This window comes from Thunnus maccoyii, chromosome 5, assembly GCF_910596095.1.
Source record: "Thunnus maccoyii chromosome 5, fThuMac1.1, whole genome shotgun sequence".
NCBI classification, from domain to species: Eukaryota; Metazoa; Chordata; class Actinopteri; order Scombriformes; family Scombridae; genus Thunnus; species Thunnus maccoyii.
Genome location: NC_056537.1, coordinates 11,695,082 through 11,720,839, shown reverse-complemented (window position 1 = coordinate 11,720,839; position 25,758 = coordinate 11,695,082). Strand labels below are relative to the sequence as shown.

General features: G+C 40.9%; 1 protein-coding gene across 2 annotated transcripts; it reads right to left on the bottom strand.

The window, feature by feature from the left end:
- Positions 1 to 51: 51 nt before the first annotated feature.
- Positions 52 to 25,042, bottom strand: tubgcp6 (tubulin, gamma complex associated protein 6). 2 transcript variants are annotated; one of them, XM_042410940.1, is made up of 25 exons: positions 24,945 to 25,042; positions 23,510 to 24,315; positions 23,263 to 23,426; positions 22,792 to 23,005; positions 21,667 to 21,825; positions 21,146 to 21,267; positions 20,916 to 20,979; positions 20,705 to 20,814; positions 20,465 to 20,556; positions 18,794 to 18,933; positions 16,562 to 16,711; positions 15,882 to 15,963; positions 15,248 to 15,336; positions 14,808 to 14,923; positions 12,204 to 12,342; positions 11,991 to 12,080; positions 9,997 to 11,881; positions 9,535 to 9,696; positions 7,614 to 7,782; positions 6,659 to 6,800; positions 4,967 to 5,161; positions 4,205 to 4,337; positions 2,978 to 3,191; positions 1,651 to 1,844; positions 52 to 616 (listed from the first exon to the last, which is right to left on the bottom strand). In XM_042410940.1, exons 2-25 carry the CDS (start codon positions 24,293 to 24,295, stop codon positions 525 to 527), a joined length of 5,703 nt encoding a protein of 1,900 aa, XP_042266874.1. In that variant the 5' UTR covers positions 24,296 to 24,315; positions 24,945 to 25,042; the 3' UTR covers positions 52 to 524. The 2 variants fall into 2 exon arrangements, with proteins under 2 accessions (XP_042266874.1, XP_042266873.1); XM_042410939.1 differs by having other exon boundaries at positions 24,758 to 25,040.
- Positions 25,043 to 25,758: the final 716 nt, after the last annotated feature.

The following is a 25,758-nucleotide window of genomic DNA, read 5'->3' as shown; positions in this document are numbered from 1 at the left end:
TGTAAATGTTGTGTTTCCTTTACATCACAAAAAGAACTTTTAAGATCAACAACCAGTGAATAGAGCATTTATTAAACAAAGCTTTTTTTATATTTACAGATAATTGACTTAATTTATATGCAGCCCATAGGCCAGCACTTAAAATCTACATAGTGGGAGGCACACCTGAGCATGGGAGACATTACATGAAGCAGCAGCTTCATCTCAATCACAAACTTTGGCAGCGTACAATTTTAAAGGCAGAGTCTCATGAATCAAGCAAACAGACATGTAGTTCAAATCCTGCACATTGATGCAAGCTGATTAACTGGTTTCAAGGTCAAATCCATGCCCTAACATACAGCACAGGTGGGGTTTTAAATGTATTTTGGACATTGAAATGAAGACCAGAAAGAACCTGGTTTGTTATTATGTATGTCTGATAAACACATAAAGGTAACATACTATGGTTCATGGGATGAGTATCCTTAATATGTCAAATCGTGACACTTAGCTCATGTACACTACACACAGCGGCTCACAGCTCAGGAGTCTTTGTAGTAGTTGTTGAAGTTAATGCGAAGAAGGAAATCCTCTAAATGAGGCTGGTAGCCTCTGTTCACCAGCTTGGTCACCACTGAGAAAAGAAAAAAGGAGACTTTGTTAATTCTTTCTTTCCTCCAACACCTAAACCTCACTGACAGAAAACATCACTGGAGCAAATGAAGGTAATATTGACGTATAGAAACAAGTTCAGGAAAGGACATGTGGAGCAGAAACAAGGTCACACAATTATATGGCTAAGCAGCAGACAACACTGAGACTAATAAAAGAAAATTCATATTAGTAGAAAATAAATAACCGAGTTGGTAAACACAGCACGGAGAGAAAATACTTCACTGGCAGATGAGTAGGTTATTGAGTGTCACATGTCACGGGTCTATATGATTCTCAGGGATTTGAGCTGATATCTTATTATCAGAGGTCTCAGGGTCCTTTAATGAAGGAGATTTAATTCACCCACTTAGCTCCACCTGGTTGGTGAGTCTTAGCATTTGACTTTTTTCTAAAGTCATAACCTCTAATCTATAACCAAATCCTTTACCTTACTTCAAGTTCAGCTCAGAAATCCTTTCTTTTCTCTTCTCTCATTACATCAAAAAAAAAAAAAAAAAAACTCAGATATTTATTTCCAAGAAAATTATCTGTCACAACCACCACATCTGGCTGGATGACTTAATACCTTACAATTAGAGAAGATTTGATACGTTTAAAAAGAAAATCAATCTCTCTCAATTTGATAGAATACAGCTTGAAACTCAACAAGCTACATTTTATACCTTTGTAATATTTCACAGTAGTATATAAATATGAGTGGGAACTTCAGTTAAAGGATTATCTAGGCTCTTTGTTGCCTTTTTCTTTTTTTCCCTACAGTTTATTTTTTATTACTATTGCTTTGTTTTTCATTTAATGATTGAACACATCCTTTGGCTTTATAATTGTTCAACTTAGCAACAACTGAGTCATTTTTTATCTGGATGTGAAGCAAACTCTTCAGTAAAAATCTGTTTGAGAATAATCACAACAACAAGGGATGTGAACTGCTTCACTGTTTTACAGAAGTCTGAATTCTCATCACATTAGTGAAACATTATTCGGAGTCCTTACCTTTGAAAAGGAAGTGAGAATAATACTTGAAGGTGTTGTACGACTGCTGCATGGCAATGAAGCTGGGGTGCACTGCCTCCCCCTGATGGCTGTCCCATGGCTGTGCGATCAGCTGGGCGCGAAACTTCAAGATCAGGCTGAAGATGCTGTGGATGATGTTCATGACCGGAGCTGCTTTCTCTGTCAGCAAACCCCTGGGGGAGGCGAGAGAGGAGGAGGAGAGTGCAGAGTTAAAGAATAATGACAGGGAACTCTGAAATGACTTTTCAGACGAGCTGGAATTCTACACAGAAAAGTGTGATACGTACAACTTCTCCTAATGAGATTAAATCATTCATCGGGTTCAAAAGTTAGCCTCAGATTCAGCTGGAATTTTAATTAGGTTGTTACGAGGAGGTAGAATTAATTTTATATGAAATTATGGGTGCTGAGTGCACCTCTTCAGCTTGCTGTGGTTGTGCAGAGCCTGAAGAAACTACTTCACTCCTTAGAATTTTCCACATTTTGAGGTGTTGCGGTCTGAAATCCTGTTGGTTTAAATGAGATTTTGGTAATCTATATATTTTATAAGCTCCAAACACTTTGAAGGATCACCTTTGGCAACACTTGTAAGTATTGAGTTTCATCTGTTTATGAGAGTTTCGAGTTGTATCGAGAGTTGTATACTCAAACAATTAGAATTTTGATTAATTTATTAATCATTTGATCTATAAAAGTCAGAAAACAGTGGAAAATGCCAGTCATAATTAGCCAGACGGACCCGCACTGACATATAATCAATACTGTTCATTATGTACTCAATTTACTATCAAAGGCAACTAAGAAAGAAGCAAATATTCACATTTCAGCAGCTGAAACCAGTGAATTTTGGGTATTTATTGAATAAAATTATCAAAAGTTTACTACCCCATGACTGTTTTATCTGTGCCCGAGAGGGACTTCAGAAAACAAAAACATAAACCCGAAAATTGGACCTGAGCCTAAATGAACCCAAAGGAAACGGGAGCTGTTAACTGGATATATTTTTGTTCAGGTGCAGTGGTTTCAGTTCACACAAAACAAGAAAAGTAAAGCATATACCTCAAATCAGGGTCTTTTGCATGTGTCAGAACAGATCTCCTACCTTCAGATTTTCATATGTATATATATTCTAAAAGTATATTCACAATTCGGGTTATAATATATTCATGGAGCCCAGTCACAAAATTCTCATTTAATGCATTTTAATTCATGCAGCAGTACCGAAAAAGTCAGTCAGGAAAGTGAATATTTAGATGAAAGCATTGTATTGCTGTTTTATATTCACATGCACAGTTCCAGCCCTCACCTGAAGATGGCCCTGTTGAGGTAGTCTGCATGCGTGCGGTGGATGGCATCCAGGTCACTGGCAGTAGCCAGCTTGGCTGTGAACTCGCTCCAGGACACTTGCAGGATCTGGTTGGCGATGTATCCCTGTATTACCTTGACAAAGTGCTGCATCTCATGTCGGTAAAGCTGCAGCTGATGGAACTGCACCGAGCGACCTGCACCTTTCACCAGCGCTGAGACAAACAAACGTGAACATTAATCGATATGCAAACATTTGCCGGTTAAAGCTTCTCTCAACTCAGAGGATTTGCTGCTTTTCTGTATTATAGGACAGTAAATTCAATAACTCTGGGCCTTATTTTTTTACTACTGGTCTAACTAAATGCACATGAATCATTTCTGAAAATAACAGGTGAGTGAAGCTACAGTTATTCAGACAGACCTTGGTTAACTGTTTGGTTTTTACTTCGAGAGCAGTCATGTTAATCCTGCTTTTGGTAAAAAAAAAAAAAAGCATTCTGACTCCTGTATTAAGTAATCATCCACATTTCCCATCAATCAGTAATATTAATATTATAATGACGTTTACATCCCTCTAATACTTTAAAAAAGGATAGTGCTTTTTTTTTTTCTAGAATATTTTCATCACTTTACCTTGCTGACAGACAGCCCTTTCCTTTGGTACATTTTCTCAACTGTAAAACGTCCATATTCCTACGAATGCCACGCGCTGTATTACGCCGCAGCAGCACTTTCTGACCCAAACAGCTGATCTGCAGCGTAATACAGTGCGTGGCATGCGTAGCAATGCAGAAGTTCAACAGTTGAGAAAATGTAGTGCCAAGGTAAAGTGCTAAAAATATTCTAAATACAGCATACACTTTAACTGATATTGATTTTTTTAAGTGGGTCTTTTTAGGCAATATACTACCCTGGTACTCCAGCCCACCAAATCTACTGCAGGTAATACACTGACTATGGATAAGTACCTCTTACAACCCCACTTAAAAAAAAAACGAACTATCCCTTTAATAATTAGTTTTTTCCCATCAGGATATCCATTTATGTAGTCTGCACACATGCTTTCACTGATCAATACTATCTAACCCAGTGAAGCACATTGTTCTACAACAATCCCACTGGCACAAGATGTGCTTTGTATAAATAAAACATAAAGGAATCGCAACATTGCCCTCTATGAATATTTTATAAACAGTGAGGTAAGGTGGAGTCCGAGTCTTCTCACCTGTTCTCTTGAGGTGGAACCAGACATCACGGAGGCTCCACACCATGTGTTTGAGTTGCAACAGGAACGAGAACAGACGGTTGTACTTGTTCATGCAGCTGTCTGTGATGATGATGTTCAACGGCCAGTCCACCTGGGAGATGACACGACACGGAAAGAGACAGAAACATCAAAGCAAAAAAAAAAAGAGAGAGAGAAACACAAGTGTGTGAGAGTGAGTGTGAAAGAGAGTGAAGGAAAGTGGAACGAGTTGGGAAAAACAGGTAAAGAGAGAGTGACGGATGAGGCAAGGGGAAGGGAAGGGAGAAAGGTGTGAGTGCAGAGGCGTTGATAAAGGAGGTGAGAGGATTGTGAAGAGACGACAGAGTCGCGAGAGATGGGGGGGGGTAGAAACGGAAGAGGAACGGGGGAAAAGATATATGGAGAGAGAAAGATAAAGACAGGGAAAGAGGGGGAGAGAGGAGAGAGGAGATAGAGGAAAGGTGCAAGATGGAGATTCAGCAGAAAAGAGAAGAGTCATGAAGAACACAGGAGGGAACAAGAAGAGAGGACAATGTGTGCAGCATTAGTCACCGTGCATGTCATCCACGAGACCCAACTCCAATCAATCTACGAGGTCCAACCATTTAAGTGTGTGATAAGCTCATTTTGAACACCCAGAGCAGTTTGTCAAGACATGACAGGTTGTCACACTCAAGCTGCCACTCACGCTGTGACAAGCACACACGCTGTTACTCACTCCGGTAAAACACACCGCCTCACCTTGTAGCGTAGCTCTAGACAGTTGAGAGAATCGGGGGCGTGAGGGTGGAAGGTCTCTGGGAGGAAGCGCAAGGCGAAGGTGAAGTTGCCAGCCAAGGGCGTGTCTCCATGTAAGCTGTACTGCAGGGCCTTACTGAGGATGGAGTTCAGGACCAGAGGGGTCAGCAGCTCGCCGGGAGTCTGGCCGCTGCCCAGCTGTGTGGATGAGACATGGGTTATATACATAGATATCACAGCCTTCCTGAACCTCCACACCTCCTAGTTTTAAACTGTGCTCAATTTGGCAGCTTTTCATTCCAAATAAACCCTACGGATAGCTGATTACCTCCCTTTCCAGTTGAAGGTGTGTTAATAAGTAAAATCAGCTGGTGCGGTGTTTGGGTGGAACAAAAACTTTTTGTCTCATGGGCCTCGAGAGACAAACATGCATGAATGTTTCTGCAGAAAAACACCAAGGTGTTAGCGAAGGTTTCCCTTGTTGTTTTACACTGGGAGGCTCGGGCTTGAAATGATAAACAGCCTAGGAACCTGAAAGTGACGCATCATGTGCTGCAAAACAGCCACATAGAGTAACCAGATTTAAAATACTTTTAGTGTGATCGATATGCTTAAATCTGCATAAGTGATTTTTTTTGGCCATTTGGAGACAGCACAACAAGCTGTATGAAGTATGAAGTTAATATGGCAAACATAACGATACAGCAATTGGTTATTTACGCATCCAACAGATACAGAGCAACATTAGCATTGATTTGGATTTTTAAATCCAATATTCACTCCTCCTTTTAGCTCTGTTTTACTCTCCACCATCTCCTGAGAGAAATATCTGGCTCTTTAGCTGCTAAATACAGTATGTTAAGTATGTTCACCAGCTAGTTGCTAACTTTATCTGTGTGCCATTTGGTGTTTGTCAGGTAGCGTACAGTGTTTTTTCAGTGTTTTGGCTGAAAAAACGCTGTGAGTGGTGAGTGTAAACAGTTAAAACGCAGGCCATAAAACTAGTCAATAACTTAAAAAGGCACTGAAACGCTTCATAGAGCTAAGAGGAGCTGCAGAGTCAGGTGATAGTGGGTTCGTCACATCGTCTGACACCTCTCACATTAGACATTTAATCGTACATATTGATTATAGTAGCTTTAAAAATGCTCAGTTTTGCTTGTACGTTTCACACCAGCAGCCCTTTTGTGAGAATCTATGAGTGATATAACCACAATACACACAGGCTCTGGAATACTAAATTACATTCTGCAGAAGAAAATGTGAACCCTCACAAAAGGTGTGAGAATTACTTTGACTTTCTCCTGATATCTGCACTCCACCTGTGGCACATGCATTTTAAAAGTACCTCTGTGTACTCAGGGGACGAGTGTTTGTGCACACCAACACTTGAGAGCTTTATTCAATGTGTTCTTAGTAGTGTATGCATACAGTCAGTGAGTTTCTAAGGTTACCCATACTTGCTCTAAGTCGGGCTGCATAGGCTAAAGTCTCGCGCTAAATACACTAAATGCTTCAACAACAAAGAAAAAAAAAAGACATTGTTTACAAAGTATTGCATTCAAGGACATCTGGTCATGTTCTAAGATGTCCTCACTTATCTTCTCCAGGAATGCTAGAACTGCAGAAAAACACAATATATTACCCGAAATTGATAGTGTAGAGATGATAACAACACTTCTGAAAGAGCGTCACCTTTTCAAACAGTAGATCACTGAGGGACTGTGCGAACTCGCCATCCTCCATCAGCAGGAAGTGGCGCAGCGCCTCAAAGTGTCTTTCCACCCCTAACTCCACAAAGAAGTAATCCACCACTGCCTTGTTCACCAAGGACACACTGAGGATGGAAGGTGGAGGAGAGTGACCAAGAGAAAGAGGGAAAACTTTTGACACAAGAATCAGGACTGAAAATGATGTTGACTTGCAAATTTGAAACAGGTTGCGGGGATGATAGACATTAGTTCTGGAGACAGCTTGGGGAATATATTGATGTTTTTTTTTTCCCACTTTTTGGACGACTACCTCCATTCCATTACCTTAAATTATTCCTGAGCAATTCACGTTTATATAACAGTGGGATTTAGGGAAGGTTTTCTTTAACTGAGAAGCCAGCAGAGAAGAGATAAAAATAGAGTTGAAACTCTTTGGCAAACTCCACTGCGTCGTCTGAGCATGGGATAAAAATGTGTTAATAAAAATTTAGAGCTATGAATTCCATCGCCACATACACTGCACCCCCCTCTGTGTGCAGAAAGGGATGAGAAAGCCATTTCTTTACACACAAAGACTAAACTGCAAAGTGTGCGAAAACATTGTAGGTGAAGACTGACAAGCTTGTCTGGAGATTTGATGGAATTTCAAACAGAAAAAGGGGTCCTACAAAGATGGAAGGTAATAAGAATTTAAATTATTCCTCTAGAGCACAATATGAACTCAACCACAATTTCAGTAGCAGAAAAAATTACAAGAGATCAGTGAAAAACCTCACACCTGCATTTTCTCTTAACATAGTTTGGCTTCATGGGTTAAATAAGCAGATGACATACTTGTGAACAGTAAACAAGTAATGTGCTTAGAAATGTGATGGTTTTAATCCCTCTCCAACACAAAACCATTTCCTCCCGCAGCTTTCCTTTAGTCAGATACTCACTGTGTGATGAGCGGGGTAGTGACAGAGTTTTTTATCAGAACTGGCAGAGAAACCATCTCGCTGAGCTGGACAGGAGTGGTGTCTGTGGCTGTGCGGAGTGTGGGGTCCATAGGAAGGCCCCAGGGGCCGCGAGTTACCTGCTTCAGCAGCTGACACTCTGGGGATGAAGCTGTGTGAGAGGAGGATGACACGTCGCTGAATAAATATCACACATTAGAAAACTGTGCCATTTTAAATAGTGCAAAGAAAAAAATGGTAGGTTGTAGTGGAATAAAACAGAAACTGATGTTAAATGAATATCAAAGTAATATTTTTGCCAGAATGGATAATGCAAGAAAGGTTTACTTTAAGATTAATTATACATACATGGAGATGAAAGTTGGAGGAACATTTTATACTATATACAAATGAAATCTGATTTATCACAACCATAAACTGAGGCCTTAAAATGATCTTAGAGTTGAAACAACACCTCTCTATTACAATCTAAACAAAAATAGAACATTGAGACTTCACAAAGGTAGTATTTACTGTAAGGTGATTTAATTAAACAGCATTGTATTATAAATTATTTTGTGTACCTTCTGTATTTATAGTAATTCTCCCTAAATAATCAGGGCTCCTGACTGATCAGTGGTGTGGAAGATGTACTCAGCTGAATAGTTTCTGATAGATTTAATGGAGACCCAGGAAACCGGCATGAATAACAGTAGCATGACTGAACTACAAACGCAGAGTGAGGAAGACAGGATATTACTTCAACAAGCCATGATGCATACCACCCTAACATTAACCAGACTTAATACCTTTATGAAATATCACTACTTTTAATGCAACCCTCTCAGCCTGCTGAGGAAGTACATTTTAACAGCCTCTGTATATGCATCATCTCGACCATGTGGTGTAGAATTTGCATTTCTTTACAATTTGATCTGATGATTTGGTGTATTTCAAAAGACATTTCCATTCTGATGAAGTCATTTCAGAGACATATGGGATCAAACAGGCTGTATATAGTGTACAACGCTCACCCTTGAGCATGTACATAAATAAAAATAAAAGTAAAACTGAAGTCTGTTGTCAGGACATCAGGCCCATAAACCAGATTTATTACAGCCTGTTTCATTAATATAAGAAGAGGTTAAGCTTCGTTTTAAGTTCTCCGCCAAAATCAAGAAAAAGCAGCAGTTTGTGCACAATTTTTTATGCCATTTCTTAAATCATGACATACATGGGAACAATAGCATCAATTTTGAGAGATAACAATTTTCCACTTAATTCAATTTCTGTTGAAATATTTTTGTTTATTTAAGTTTTGATGCAAACACAATTTGATTTGGCTGTGCTGTGAAACGACTCCTTGTCAATACTTACAATACAGCTTCAAATATATACATTTTTTAAATCAGATTTTAAATTTGGAGTTCCTCAAGGTTTTTTTTTGGGTCCCCTTCTATTTTCTAATCCCAGGGCTCTGTTTAACCCCGTCTGTTATTATTGTTATGCTAATGGAAACCACTTATCTTTAAATGTACACACCTGTGAAGTTATCTCTTGTCTTTGCAGAACAGTCTGGCTGACATAAACAAACGGTTGTCTATAAACCTCCATCTGAACGAGGACAAATCTAAACTAAACTTGTTTTATTTGGGACACTGTGTGAATAACATACACATTATTTTTTGGCCCTGACTTAAATGTAAAAGAATGTATAGTACAAAGGCTTTAATTTGGATTTTATTCAATGAGAACTACTAACACACCATCTAGCCACCATTGTGTCCAGGGTTGTGACCTTACTACATAAATCCCCCTTAGTGCGTAAAAAATGCTTATATCTTGAAAATCACATTGCCTACTATGTATGTGCCAAAAAAAAACCCCAAAAAGCATTAATCTTTGTCATATGTTGTCAACTGACCCATAACGTTGTAGCAGTCTTCATAGTGTTCCACCTGGTACTGGCAAGACAAAGCAAAGAGGTATTCCTGCTCAGACTTTTCTCCAGGGGACAAACCAAAGCTGGCTGCCCAGGACCCCATGGCCTCAGCCAGCTGTTCACCAGAGCTCTCCGACTTGGAACCTGAAGAGGAATGTAGAATTACTTTTTCAGTGACATCGTAATTTGTAAATCACTATTCTTAACGCCAATGGGTCAGATCAAAAAGCTAACATATTTATCCTTCAAAATCTGAGAAAATCTCTTCAAATGTTTTAAGGCAAAGGCAGACTCAGTTCAGTGATAGTGTACGTGCAAATATCACTTTAAGTTTATTGACTTAGACTACATTTACATCATGATTTTTAGCTTACTAAGTGGTACTGCATGGTGCCTCACAACTGCTGCATGTGTATTTGTGTGTCAATTAGTATTGTTCAATACCTTTACTTTCTTCATTATCCTCTGTTTTCTGCTGATCTCCTCTGCCTTTGCCCTTCACCACACATCCAACTCCAAGTGAAGAATCTGATGAGTGGCCGTAAGCGCTGCCTCGTGGCACAGAGTGTTGTGGCTCCATCCCTGACACCACACATCCCACCCCTAGTGTCGAATCAGAGGAGTGGCCGTACGCGCTGCCTGGTAGCGGTGATGGAAGTGGATCAGTTTTGGACACTACACATCCGAGGCCTAAACTTGAGTCTGAGGAATGGCCATGTGCATTGCTGGGAGGAGGAGAACGTTTTGGTCCTGAAACCACACATCCACCTCCTAATTTTGAGTCTGAGGAGTGACCATAAGAGCTTCCAGGTAAAGGGACCAAAGCTGGTTCAGTTCCAGACACCACACACCCTGATTGAAGGATGCAATCTGAGGCATGTCCATGCTTGCTCCAGCGAGGTCTTGCTTCAGGTATGTTGGACACAAACTCGCCCACCTTTATATTAGAATCAGAGGAGTGACCGTGGATACTGGGAGCAGTAAGTGGTGCGACAAATTCTGAAACGTTTTCCCCTACTTTGATGTGGGAATCTGACATGTGACCATGAATGCTGGGGGAGGGTAGAGGGGCAACGACATCTGAAACATGCTCACCAACTTTAATGTGGGCATCTGAAGCATGACCGTGGATGTTTGGAGTTGGAAGAGGAGCAACAAAGTCTGAAACGTTTTCTCCAACTTTAATGTGAGCATCAGACGAGTGACCGTGAACATTGGTGGAAGGTAGAGGGGCATCAACTTCTGAAACGTGTTCTCCAATCTTGATGTGTGAATCTGACGTGTGACCATGGATGTTAGGGGTTGGCAGTGGGGCAGCTACCTCTGATACATACTGTCCAACATTAATGTGAGCGTCAGAGGAATGTCCATGGACGCTGGATGAAGGTTGAGGGGCAACAACATCTGAAACCATCTCCCCAACCTTTAGGTGTGCATTGGAGACATGACTATGGATGTCTGGCAAAGGGAGAGGACCGAGAACTTGATCTTGAGCATCTAAGCTGTGGTCTTGAGTGTTTGACATTACTGTTTCAATCCCACCATTGTCAGAAAGACCTGCCACTACTTTGTGATCACCATTATCCTTGCCACCTTGCTCTGGTGTGGTGGAAGAAGCAGTATCAACCACATCATGTTCTTTTGTAGGCTCAGCAGTTTTATTCTCATCTTTATTTACTTCTACTTTACTTTCCAAAATCCCTATTTCAGTCTCCTGTTCCGGCACAGGTGCAACTTTTTCTTGCTTGTCGTCTGTCATCGAGCCACTCCCATCTACTAGTTGCACTGAGGCTTGAGAGGGATGACCATAAACACTGGCTTTCGATGTATTTTGGGGTTCCTCTGGGGTGTACTGACCAAGGGGAAAGCTGGATTTGGAGGCTTGACCAAAGGGGCTGGCTTTGGGTACACTACTCTGGATTTGTGACATATTCTCTCCAATGGGGATGTGAGAAAAAGATGGATGGTTTTGGATCAAGTCAGGCTGAACTGCAGGTCCCCAGCGAGGTCTGGGTTGAACTGGGGCTTGGCCAGTGATACCCTCAAGTGGACTAAAGGGGGCACTGAAGTCATAGTCTACCAGCTGTGCTGTAGGACAGGCTTCAGGTAGGTCAGAGCCAATCTCCTGTAGGGCTGCGTCCACCTGCTGACTGTCGGGATTCGGTGACTTGGCCAGGAAGTCATTGATGTCAATGTCTTCAGAAATTAAGGCAGGGTCTACAGCAAGAGGGGTGAGGGTAGGGGAAGACGGGTCACGTGGTGGCAATGCAGCTTCAGGTTCTTGAATCTCCTCTGGCTGCTGTTCAGATGACCCTTGAGTGAGAGTTTCCTGTAAAGAGAAGTTACTAGTTTTAGGATGTGTATCGCACACACTTTAGAAGAGCATAATAATGGGAAAAATAGGGGACTTATGTTCAAGAACCAGTGTGTTGTAATACCGGTGTTGATTGTGGTAAAGGCTGTTTTTTTGCTGGCAATACTTCCATGGGAGGTCTCTCCTGGCCAAAGGGATATTTCTCTAACATTGCCTGGTAAGAGGTCACAACAGCTTTGGTTAAATAAAAAACTTTCAACAAACCAAAATAATAAAATCTATCCATTCATCTTTACCTTGTCCTCTGTGTGTATTTTTCCTCTCATTTATTACAAACCTGCATCTGCTGCTTGTCATGTTTGAAGAACTGAGCACGTGCATCATCCAGTCTCATTCGCTGCACTCTCCACATGGCCCGTCTCTCTCTGCGAGCTGCTTCCTCTGACAGATGGCTGTACTGAGCAATCAGCTCCTTCCTACAATTTCAGTGTAGTAACACACAAGTAAGTCATTTAGCCGTGGGTTTTATCCGGAGAAACTTACGGTTAATGCTCAAGTAACAAAGAGTTAAATGTCATGCATCTACAGATTGAACACACAGCTGTTGAGGATTAAATGTGCCATCTCTTGTGTCTTCCATAAGTGCTGGCTGCCGTCCAAACAGCCGACTACTCATTTAAGTCCAGCCAGCTACTTTATTATATTAATGTTTGATTCTAATGAAATAGTTTTGCATAAGTGGTTGCGATTCACTAGTGTACAATTATGACCACTAGTTTCCACTTTAAAACAATGCAAGCATGATGATAGAGAAACGTGCCTATCTGTCTGTATCAGTCCCGCCCCCACATTCTCTATACGAATGTGTGCATGCGCTCAGCTCAGAGGTTGTGTCCAAGGGGGGTTCTGAGCAAAACGTATTGCTGTGTCTAAAGGTGTTACCGGTGATACACAGTGTTCAGGCATACACCGATTACATGACTTGCCCACTGCCCACACGTTAATCAAAAAAAAAATAATAATAATAATAATTTGTAACAATGGACGCTACAATTATAAACTGGAAGTGTCTGCTCTGTGCCTTGCTGCAGCAGCAGCAGAGTCTCAGCACAGAGTGGCGGAGTGAGACGTCTGTCCTCCCTCCCGCTCTCTGCTGTAAACACACGTAGCTGTTAGCAAGCGGCTGCTCTCATGTCTCCCCGGGTTTCAGTGCTTGTTTTCAGCAGAAACTCTCTCGCTCTCTGCCTGCTCAGCCTGCTCTCCGATGGTAGGCAGCTTAGTTGCACCCTCACTCTCTCTCTCTCTCTCTCTCAACCACTAGCTATGCACTAAGTTGTTCCTTAACGCAGCTACGCTACCAACAGTTTCCCAGACAATGACACAGAGGTTGACTCATGTTTCGAACAGCACTGCATGGAGGCTCCCAAATTCTATTGATTCCCAAATTAATGGATATTTGCCATTATTTTTGGCACTAAAAAAAAATATTTTTTTGGCCTGGCGGGGGTTGTCTTTAGCCTGGCGGCCCGCCATCACACCAGTACAATTATAGGGGAAACACTGAAGTGATTCACAAGTTCGTTATTTCTGGCATGGGTTTATTTTATTAATAATTTATTTTAAAACCAATACTTAGGCTCGATAAGTCATGGGATTAAAAACACATCCCCCCCTTAAAATAATCTTCTTTATTTTTGTTGAACAAGACTGCATTTATGTTTCTAGTAAAACGATACACTAACCAAACATTGTGGCGTGTCTTGATAAACCTTACAGTGGAGGTATCAATACATAAATAAAGAATAATAAATAAGGTCCAATGATTCTTAATTACAAGAGTTCTGATCAGTCAGGAAAAGGCTTGGTTTTAAATATTAACAGCTACATACAGACTGTGTGGGTTAAAATGCACGAGAAGCCTGATTCTCCTTTACAGTAATTCACTACATGTTTACAATCGGGTAGACAAACTCATTAAAATATACAATAATTAAGATCAGTGTGGGCATGCACCCAGGCCCCCCTTGGTTGCTACTTTTCCCATTGGCTGGCTACTTCCCTGCATCTCTCAATGATGAGATTGTCCTTTTGTCCAACAGTCCATTCAGCCATCGGGTAGCTTAGCTCTAATTGGCTTCATATTAGTACTAGACTTAGATAAGGACAGCAAAATTTTCCAACATGAAGCTTATTATCTTCCTAAACACAAATTGACTTATATCATTTTTGCAGTCACGTCTGATATTCTGCGACATACTAGAAATAGTATGTCTTATTTGAATACTGAGTAATTTATAATTAAATGTGAGCGCAAATCATCCGGCAATCAATGTTCTCCCTACTTGCGCTTTCAAGTGCATATGCTTATGAAGGACTGATAAGCATATTGGCCTGCCATATGCCTCTGTGTGTATATGTGCTTTCAAGCTTTTGAGCAAATTCCTTAACCAGTCTCCATTAATGTTTATCATCTATAACTGATTAATCAGTCAAAGCCTGTAGAATATGAAATCCATGTTTTTCTCAATGAAAGCCTTACTGTCACGAATGACAGCATATTGCAAATAATTAGATGTCTAAATCTTTGCAATGGATGATACTGCAAGGGAGGAACAATAAGAGAAGCCACAGTGGGCGCTTACTTCAGCTTTGCTGAACTCTGACCTCAATGCATCATCAAACTAAGAAACGACTTTTGTCCGTCATATGGAAAACCACTCATACCATGCTTGTATTACATTTGTTCACGCTGCTGCATTTCACATTTATCCCCACTGTTTGGAAATTTGGCACAAGTCCAGCTGCTGAAAACACACAGACAGATGGATCTGATGTCCCATAGTCAGTTAATAAACTCAAGATAAAATTTATTTGCACAATGATTCATCAATCATCAATAAAACATTAACATCTCTAATAGTGTCTATAAAAGCAGTCAGACCTGGCTCTCTGCTCCAGTTGCTCCTCCAGGGCTTGTAGTCTCTTCTCTCTGTCCCTCAGCTCTCTGGCAAAGCTGAAGTCATCCTCCTCCTGCTTCTTCTTGGCTGCACTTCGCCACTGGTGCCACACACACACACGCACACGCACATATATTATATTATTGTATAGAGCTTCAAAAATTGGTCATACAGGCTATGAGTGAAGTGTATGAATTCAAATTTGTTTACATTATCTTCTCTCTAAAATGATTACCATCAAAATAGGAGAAATATTGTTTATTCTCTCTTCCTCTAACACACTTTTTGTACTCTCTTATAGTCACATGCTCACTATCTTACTTTCTCACTCAAGTACACGGTTTTAAATCTGTTAGTCTTATTCACACACAACTTTTTTATCTCTCTCTCACACACAAACACACACACACACACACATTACTACCTCTTGCTCCTGCTCCAGGTGCTGTTTCAGCTCCTCAAAACGCTCCCTCTTCTTGGCCTCCTCAGCCAGACGTTGTGACACCTGGCGCCCTACAGGAGGCGAGAGAGATAACAGTGGGCTGCTTACCCCCCTACACCGAAAAGTGCATAACAGCTCTGTCTCTTTCACACAGGCGCACACACAAAACACCATCACCATCTGCCTCACACAAACGCACTTGAAAATGAAAACGCCGAGGTGCAGATAGAGCATCAGGCCAGACGCATCTCCCACCCCCCCATTCCCAACCCCAAACTTTGTCACACGTGTTTTGAAGTAATAAATTATATGAGGAGTTTGCTAAACTGCGCTGGGGATGATTAGATTTCAGAGCCCGTAGTACTGGAAGTCATTCAAAGCATTCCTCACTGCGATTGCCCCTGCATTTCTGCTGCTCTCCTGAGAGGAATGAATGCAGCTGAAGGAAACGCTCGCAGTCAAGAGTCAACAAGCGAGTGTGGCTTATACTCAGAGCTGAGCCATTTGTTAAAGGTATACTCAGTGGGATGGGGGGATGTGCATGTACATCAAGCACATAAAATTATACTTGCAGTGTCTAAGTGTGTGTGTGTGTGTGTTTGAGTGCAACACTAACCGCGGATGCTCTCCAGGGTTTTGGCTGCTGACTCTCTGACCTGATTGATCAGCTCCTGGCGTGCCTGCTCTGTTCGCAGGGCCTAACAATAGACAGACAAGAAATCATCATTAACAAAGATCTATCCGTCTGCCCTGTAACTCACCTCTCCTCCCCCCACCTGTGCAGTCACTACAGCCAGCAAGCACACACGATACGGGCCATACAAACCAGGGTGTTACACTGAATCATGCAGCGTGCGAGCTTCAGACTTCACCTACATCATTTTAATGACTTGCTGCTGAAATTCTCAGTACTTGAGGGCAGTGTCACAATCATTGATCATGTTATGTAAAAAAAAAAAAAAAAAAAAAAGAAAGAAACCTCTCTCTTTATCTTAAGGGACAATACATGTGTAATGACTCAGTAAGTTTCAGGTCTCCCTAAAGTCCCTTGATTTCTAAAAATCCATTAAGGTCAACTAGCAGAAACAGAAGTGTCTTTATTAAAAGGTAATACACCGTCTTGACTGCCACGTCTACTTACATTTGCTGCATATGAAACACATTCTTATATCTTCATGTTAATTTGACCATTGCTCGTCAGAAATAAATTCAGGGAAAAAAAAAAAAGAAAGACACATCACAGATATGTAAGATGCTATTGCTGGGAACAATATTAGCGTGTATGTGTCTCCGTACTTGCTCCTCCCTGCTGATGGCGCTGTGCTTAGCGATCCTCTCCATGCGTCCGCGGTACACTGCACAGTCCCTCTCAATCTCCTCCACCTCCTGCAGGGAGAAGGTAACGGCGATGCGAGGCATCGGCAGCTCCGACCAGCAGATGTAGTGCTGTGGACATAGTTTATTATAAATTATTACCAGAGCAGGGTTTCCGCACAGTTAAACTTAAGACTTTTAAATAACACATACAATGCAATTTAATTCCATAATCCTACTAATCCTAATAACTGTCTCTTTTGGGTGACATCAAGTGTTTTAAACACAGACCCCAAAGTTCCTTTCATAACAAAAATATGCACAGTCACCCATGGAGGAGAGCGATGTGGCTTGCAGTGTCTAGTCTGCCAGAAATGTATTATTTATTTTATTTACTTGTTTATTTATAGGGGACAGTGCACATTAATCAACATTGACATTTTAATAGCATCACAGTAAATGTGCTGGGGTTAGCTCAACAACTAATTTGCACCCGTAGTCCCGACTCAACTTAAAATTGACAAATGGATAAAACACTTCATACACAGCAGAATCACAATCAAAATGAGAGGGGGAAAAAAAAACTGGAGAAAATGCATCACGAGTCTTTGTCCTAACAATCTTAAACAAAGTTATAAAACACTAGAAAAAAATGTAGAGTTCATCAATTATAAAATAATAATTCATGAGTACTTATCTGAGTAGATTTTAACCATAATTTAAGTTTGATGTAAAATCCTGTATGCAGCACAGTTCCTTATTTCCATAGGTAGAGTATTCAAGAGATTTGTTGCTCTCACAGAAGAAAATGAATTTGCTGCATCTACAGTATATGGGACCATGGAGGTGCTGCCCGTAAGTTTAACAAAGCGGCTTAAAGGCTGATACCACGCATATTCTTTAAATATAAGACAAGTCCATATACTGGATAAAACTTTTCATACTAAATAAACTGTACTTCTGAATTATGACAGTGGTGATAATAATTGGGTTTGTTGTAGAGCACCTTGAGTGTTTTGTTTATAAAGTGATGTATCGGCTTTAAAAACTCCAGTTTGGGACCATACACTTAATAAGTATAACTCATTTGTACAGCTACATCAAAACATAAACCAGTATAGTAAACCAGCAATGCACTGTTTCACATTTAATTTTTCTTGGTTGTCACTAGTTATATCAAACTGATGTGAGAGCAGTTTGCATATTAGCAACCATCTCGTCACTTTTGCATTTTTCAATCCATAATTTCCCATGTGTTCATAGACACCTTGCAGTTTAACAGACCAACACAAATGGAAATTAGAACAGAGAGAAACATTGTAGTTACAGAATGCCAATTAGTTAGGTGCATGAGCCCTGCAGTTTAGGTCAGGAAGGTCGAGTCATGAAAAATATTATGTGCCGGTGAATCGGCGTGCGAGTTACAGAGAAGTGAGAAAATTACAAGTACTTCAAAACGTCAACACTTCACTGAAGCTTAGCATTCATCTGGCATGCAGAGTTTACTGTCATCGTGCTGGTAGGGGTCCGTTCATGATCAAAGATAGCTCACAGGGTAACTCATGAGAATACTATGACAATATATATTTTTGCACACAATACCAACACCATCATGAAACAGGCAATTCTGAGATATGCAAACGCACTGCAAGACATTCATCTATAATACATCTTGATAAATATATTTAGAGTCAAACTGGAAAAAGACTGAAGTGACAGAAAGCAGAAAAGCTCAGAGTTCAAATGTTTGCAATAAACAATAGAAAAGTCACAATGTATCACAATACTGATGCTAGTGTATTGATAAAGTTTTGCAAGAGACCGTGTCCCCATCTGCCTGAATATTGATTATTTGTCCCATCCCTTACAGGCAGTATGGATTTCCAAATGGAGAGAATCATTTCCGTTAAGTAGTTGGCAGGTGGATAATTGTGGATTTTGCGGATGTCAGAGCTGATCTGTGAATCTCTAAAGTGAATATACTGAATGGCTCTCAACAGCAGGGAAAACAGATCTAATATGGCGGGGTAATCTTAAGGATTAACATTTTATATGCTTAAATGTATTCACTGCAAACAACAGTCAAAACTGTCTTTGTACTGAATAAATTAAGAATACAATTTAGGTTATATCTAGCAATATTTTTATTCAACATTCAGCTGCATTAAATCCCCCCATCTGCATTTATGGATGTGTTAAATGTGTAAAACAAACCTGCGGGCAGCAGATTTTGAGGAGGTTGATGGTCTTTCCGCAGACGTACACATCATTGGCGATATGTCTCAGGAAGATGGGTACACAATCCTCCACATCTTTTGAGATCAGAGTGTAGCCTTGAACCCAGAAGTGTTTGTCTGTAAAGATTAAAAGAGTCCCATTACATGCTGTCATACAATTTAGACCAAGTAATTTTACTGGTCCATTATGCCTCTGATAACAGAACAACACTCTCATGACTGCAGTGCAGAAAGTAATAGTGGCAGAGTAATACTCAGCCTGCAACGAGCGTCAAACTTTTCCTTATTAGTATGACTTACGGGGCATAGCAAAACTCTGGCTGCTTGAATTAACACTTGGAAATTGTTAGCGCTTAGCTCAGTGATCCTAAGCAAAAAGCAAAAGAGAACATGAATGCACTGAGCTTCCAGAGCTCTTTACAGAAAGCCTGTGGCTTGCCAAGAAAGCAGAGCCACTGATTGCTTCCCTGGCCGACGGACTTCGAGGAGAACAATGACATTTGTGTGTCCTCCAAAAAGCAGGAGCGAGAAGTGCATAGGTTCAGTGCAGGAGTTGATGAGGTGTAGCCGATGAGCAAATGAACCTCTCAGCCAGACAAAGCCGAGGTGATGGTCTGACCTTGAATGGGGTGTTGCATGACATACAATATTTGGACAGGCTATAATGATTCATATAAAATCATATTTATGGAGTGCTGTCAAAATGAAACGGCTATAGTGTATACTAGTCTGGAGAAGAAGATGTCATCAAGATGAAATCAGTTAATAAACAATTTCCTAATTCATGCACATCTTCTTTTCTAAACAACAATCAAAATATGAGATATAAAATGTAATACATTTTACTCATAAAAATTACACTATTATACTATTGTCCATGTCATGCACCTGTCAGCTGAATCAACCAGCTATATTATTATTTTTTCTTCATTTTTATGTTTTCTGACTAGATTTCTATCAAACTTTAGAATTAATAAAATCTTGTCTTGACAATGAAAAGCTATTATAGAGATGAAATAGGACATGGCATTGAAGAGCAGTATGAGCAAAGCAATGCAATCAACATACACAAAGTGAATCTTCCAGTTCCCGTGGAGTCCTGTGTATTAATCTGCCATGCAAGCCTCGTCTCCACTCTTCTGCTCTCCTTTAGGAGCCAAGTCCTTAATTGGACTTAAACTAATTTATTCAGCTAGTCCAGATTTGTCATGGGCAATTACAAGAAGAGAATTTGTAAGAAAAAAAAACTGATACATTCGAAAAAAAACGTTTTGTTTTAGCTAGCACAGTGTACCAACTGCAAGTATAAAGAAAGATGATTCATTTGTGTTTGTCCCCGTGGCTCGCTGAGCGGAGATGGCTCTGGTCCCCACAGCTGTGGTACAGTAGCTGATTCTGTTTCCCGCTGATTATCATCCAATAACTTCATGACATCCTTTATAGACACAAGGACAAATCCAACTAGGCAATAAAGGCTGTAATGAAATCTGTTTTTTTCTGCTAGACAATCTGTCTGGCAGGAGTTTTCATTTTCAGAACCTGCTGACTGAAACCAAAGTGTTCATGTGATGGCATGATGTGTGTGTGTGTGTGTGTGTGTGTGTGTGTGTGTGTGTGTGTGTGTGTGTGTGTGTGTGTGTGGTCTCACCTCTGAAGCTGAGGTAGTCTTCATTTACTTGTATCATAAATTCTCCATAAACATCTCGAAACACACCACTATACACCCAGTCAGACACGAATCTAAATGAAGAACAGTAAAAATATTCAGACACAATCCTGACAGTCCCTGGAGAAAAAAAATCAATATAGCAAGTATTACAGTCATGTCCTTGGGTTATATCATCATGTTTTGAAGACACACATCTGTATGAAGAGCGCAGTAACTGACCGTGTATAAGGTTCACAGCTGCTCTTCAGCAGCGACAGCAGGACGGGATAGTTCTCGTTGCTGCAGTTATTCTGTGCTTCGTTGTACAGGTAGGACAGCAGTTTAACACCCTGAGGAAAGCCACATGACACTGAGCTGACGTCCCATCTGATAGGTTAAACACAGCCATGATTGATGACATATTGTAGTTTGCAGATAAAAGAGCACTCACCACAGGGAAGGTAGCCTGGCCTGCACCCACAGGCCCATCTACACAGCACAGTTCTGACAGGTACCTTAGATTAAAAGAAAGCAAGGATTTTTTTGATCTGATGATATTTGCATCAAGGTCCTCTCTGTCAAAACACAACTTTGCTGTTGACTGGGTAAGGCTGAGGGTTAAAAGAGTGAAATTAACACTAGACCGTTGGCCAACACCCAGAAAAATGTGCTTGACCTCACCTGAGCTGCCGGCCCACTTTGCGGAAGAGGAAGCAGATAGTCAGCAGGCTGAGGGTGTGCGGTGTGCTGAGAACACAAGCTCTGTAGTAATGCAGATACTTCCTCAGACCACCTGTAAAAGCCTTAAAGAGAGAAACTATTTGTTTATTTTATCTTATTATGCATGTTGATACAAAGTCACTGAAATGGTCAGTTTACCTTGTTTATAGTTTGCTAAATGCCCAAATAATGTTCTGTCTTGGTGTTGGATATTGTTCTGATATTGTCGTGCACTGCCCGTAACCCTTGCGTATTTCAACTCTTTTCTTACATTATCATATTTATACTTTAGATTGTTATGTGTGTGAATTAATTAGTTGTGTTTTTGTCTTTGCAAACTCATTTGCTTCAAATTGCCCCTTGAGGAAATGAGGGCCACAACACTGGTAACAACAATAACTGTCCTATTCAGAATACAAGTGGCAAAGAGAGAGGCAAAATGTGCAGGCTAAACGGAATTAATGATGATTATACAGATGTACCTGAAAGACTAGGCCCTTCTTGTCTGCATTCTGCAGAGAAAAGCGACTAAGCCTCAAGTAGTAGGTGCCATATTGGGCCAGCTCCCCCAGGAGACGAGACACACTCTCGGCAGAAGCTCCTGACACGCAGACGCCGGGTCTGACATCAAACTGAACACTCTGGGAAGGAGATTACATATTTACACATGGTGGACAAAACATAACAAATAACTGTAGAGACTAATAATATCCAATTCCAATAAAACAGCCCTGCAGCAAAGACTGTCTTTGTAAAGCTTATAATATTGAATTTTGTTGAGACTGTCAGAGAGTCACCTCCATGGTGACTTCTGAAAGTATGGTTTGTGGTGTTATTATATTAGATTGCATTACATAGTCAGGTGTTTGTTATGTTGTTCTTCCCATGGCTGTTTTATGAGATACAGTGGTGGTGGACAGCAACCTTCTGGGGGGAGGAACAACAATAACCTAAACAATATTTCTGCAATTCAGTGGAAATCTACCGCAAACCATATCCTCAAAAATTACCTTCGAGAGTCTCAACAAAACATCTAACATGATAAGCTTCATAGAAGTTGTATCTGATGCCAAACTAGAAATGCATTAGTTCATATTATATTGTACAGATGTTCAAGGTAGTGTCTATCTCCTGTATCAGCCTACATATCATGATAAAAGTCGGTTAGATAGAGAACACAAGGGGCTAAGAGAGTAAACAAGAGAGTTAGGATTCACTTTACATTGTAAAAAATAACTAATCTGCTGCAGATATAAAAACTTAACGGGAACCAATAAACCAACAGAAGATCTGTTCTTTGATTTGTTGTACAGCATTAGGAATCATTTAATTTATTTTCTAATGTTTTAATGTATAATGTCAAGTGACTGACTTGAGTGTTGGCTCAACACTGTCACTTTTTTCTCTAATTTTCCTTTCGCAGTTGTTACTGGGTTGTTTATATCACACTTGGACAAATTATCCATTGATTCTTCTCTCTGTGTGTTTTTTTAATAATTGAATGCTCTCACAGTGTTTTTATCACTTTTGTCTGACAGACCCCTAAAAAACAAATCAATTGCATATCATTACATTTTAGAGACCTAATAAATGAAGATGAAATGCACCTGGTTCAGAGGGAAGGTCGTGGATGCCACTCCGATCAGCATGTTGAGGAGGTCAGATACAAGTTGTGTCTGAGAGTCTAGGGGCAGTGGGAGGAGAGGAGAGGGTGTACTAGTGCTGACCACCCTAATCTCCCCCTCCCATAGTCGATAAAGCTTGTCAAATGCCTCCCTGCCTCCTTCTGTTAGATAGAGAGACTCTCTTTTCCCTGGTGGGCTAGTGAGAGAAATAGAGTGGAATTAGGTGCTGAGCTACACAGATATGGTATAAACCTTAAAACATAAATAACTATAAGCAGGCTCCTCCGATATACTGTTACACTGTGAACAGGTTTTAAAACAAGAATGTCCAATTATATGTCATTTCTAAGTGAGGTAGCCTTGAGTTGTTTCTTTAGGTTAAGTAAGTTTTTAGGTGACTAATAAATTAATCTCATGCTTCAAACTTTCTACAGAACAACTGACGTGACTCACCAGCCAACAGATTCCCAGCAGCACCGTCTCCCAGGCTCAAATGTACGGAGGGCCTCCCATAAATCAAGTTCTGGACTGGGACTGGGCTCTGACTGAGAGTCTGGGGTCAGATTGGAAGACGACTGGAAGCCTTCATCCTCAGACTGGTCTAAACAGGGAGGCACCTGCACAAAGACAACCAATATGATGACAAAACAAGTCAAACTAAACAACATGCTTGACACTAGACTAAGCCATAGTCACATACCCTGATAGCCAGCCCAGTTACATCGATATTACTGGGAACAGGAGGCAGGTCCAGTCTTATGTCTATGTCTGAGGTACGCGTGTGCTGCAGTGCTCCAAACAGTGTCATCCTGGTCTCCTTCTCAAATCTTTCTTCTGCATCCATTTTAGTCCTCAGAGTGAGCAGCCCTGTGCCTGGTGGGGCATCCATCAACCTCTGAGTCCCACACAAACTCTCCAAAGTCCCCCATTCCTCCCCGCACACTAGTCCCCATGCCCGCGCCTCTAGCCTCTGCAGCTCCTCACTCTGGTAGCTCCAGGGTTGAGGCCTTCGCAGCACAGGCCTCTCTCGTCTCATGTAGTCCCTGCTGAAAGAGGTCGGGGGTGGAGGTGAAGAGCCAGCTAGGTGCACCAGGAGCTCCAGGACTGAGTCTACTTCCTTCAGGCCAGAAGATCCTCCCTCCGGCAGCCTCTCCAGCTGCTCCTCCAGCTTCTCTGCTTCCTCTCGGCACCCTGCCACCCGCAAGTCAAAGCATATCATCAGGACTTTGTTTCTGGGTGGCGTATTAGCCATGGCACTTGGTCCTGAGACAGATGCTTTGGTGCCATCTTGAAATAGCTTGGACAGCAGAGCACCATAGGCACGCTTCTTTAGGGCTTTGCGGAAACCCTCTCTGGAGACTCCTCCCAGGGCACGGCGCTTCCATGACACCCCAGATAGACTGCAGTCACACAAGGCACCCAGCAGCTCAGTGATGCTGCTGCTATCACAGCTGGGCTTTATGGTATTGTTGGGGTTTGAATACATGGTGGCACTGTTGCCTCAGCCTGTATGAGGGAAACAAAATGGGTTGAAGCATTATGTTTTTCTCTGTCACTTACATAAACAACCAATTTTAGAATCTGGGATGCACAGTGCACGGCTAGTGTATTGGTAAACGTTCAGATACACATGAGACAATAAACATTACAGAAACAAGACGAACTTACAGAGCAACCAACATTTCTAAAACAGAGGTAACCTTTTGGTGCGCATCGTTAGTTATTGTACACTAAAAATTAACTAACGTAAGCCAATATATACATCTTGCAACAGAGCCAGCTGATTACTAGCTAAGGCAACGTTCGGCATTTAGCTAAATTCGCTAACGTTTACTATAACGTTATCATAACTGCATATCCAATTAGCAAACCCAATTATGTCCCGAGCTGAAAATATGCTTATTGATATTATTATTTAGCCTCACGATGTGGTGTGTTATCAACTCACTCAGCTGACAGTTTCAATCCAGCAACCACCTCCAATGCATGCTAACGTTTGTTGTTAACAAGCTACTCCCGGATCAATTCCTGTTTAGTTTAAGTGCCGAGCAAACAGAACCCACTAGGCGGACTCTCTAAACAGTTCCGAAGGTGTCTTAATTATTCCGTGCTTTCTTTTTCCTGCATATTAATACCAGTTAATATGCTGTGATGATAACGCCAGCTGAAAGCTAGCTAGTCGCTTCATTCATCTTCCATCATCCGCCGCGAGCCTACAACAAATTTGGAATCTGCCCCCTTGAATGTGATTGGACAACAGAATGACTCGCCTTCGATGATTGGCTAAAGTTGTTGCAGAGGCCACGCTGATTGGTCACTTATCTTAGTCAATCACAAAATAGTAAACCTTATGGTGGTCATTTGCCACCGCGCTTTGGCTTTGATGCATTCAGGTGATATGAGGAAAAATGTAAATAACAACTTCCTACAGTTTTTCCTTTTTCTGTAGCTCATACATCAGATGCATGAAACCGACACAGCATATTGTTCATGTAATTGAAGGCGATGATAGTTAAAAATTATACTGATGTAATTTCCATTAAATGAATGATAAAATTTTTTAATAAAATGTATTTTGCAAGTATTTGTTTTACTTGCAGTGGTCGGTATTTCAGTGGTGGGTCTATCTTGGATATATTAAATTAAATCTATTACTCACCAAGTTTGTGTGTTGGATCAGAAAAACAATCATCAAAACCAGACAGAATTTATTGAACATTCGATGCTTCTTCTTTATTATTATTTTACATGTATTATGTGGACTATCCAGTATATATTCCTATAGGCCATGAATGCAGCAATATTTTCAGAAACACGGGGTCATAAACGTGGGATCTTGACCTGACTCAAAGTCAGGCAAACCAATGAGCAGCATATCTCTTGGTTTTTCCCATATGGCTGCAGAATTTGATACAAACCTGCACGCAGGAAAAGGCCCCTCGTCTTCAT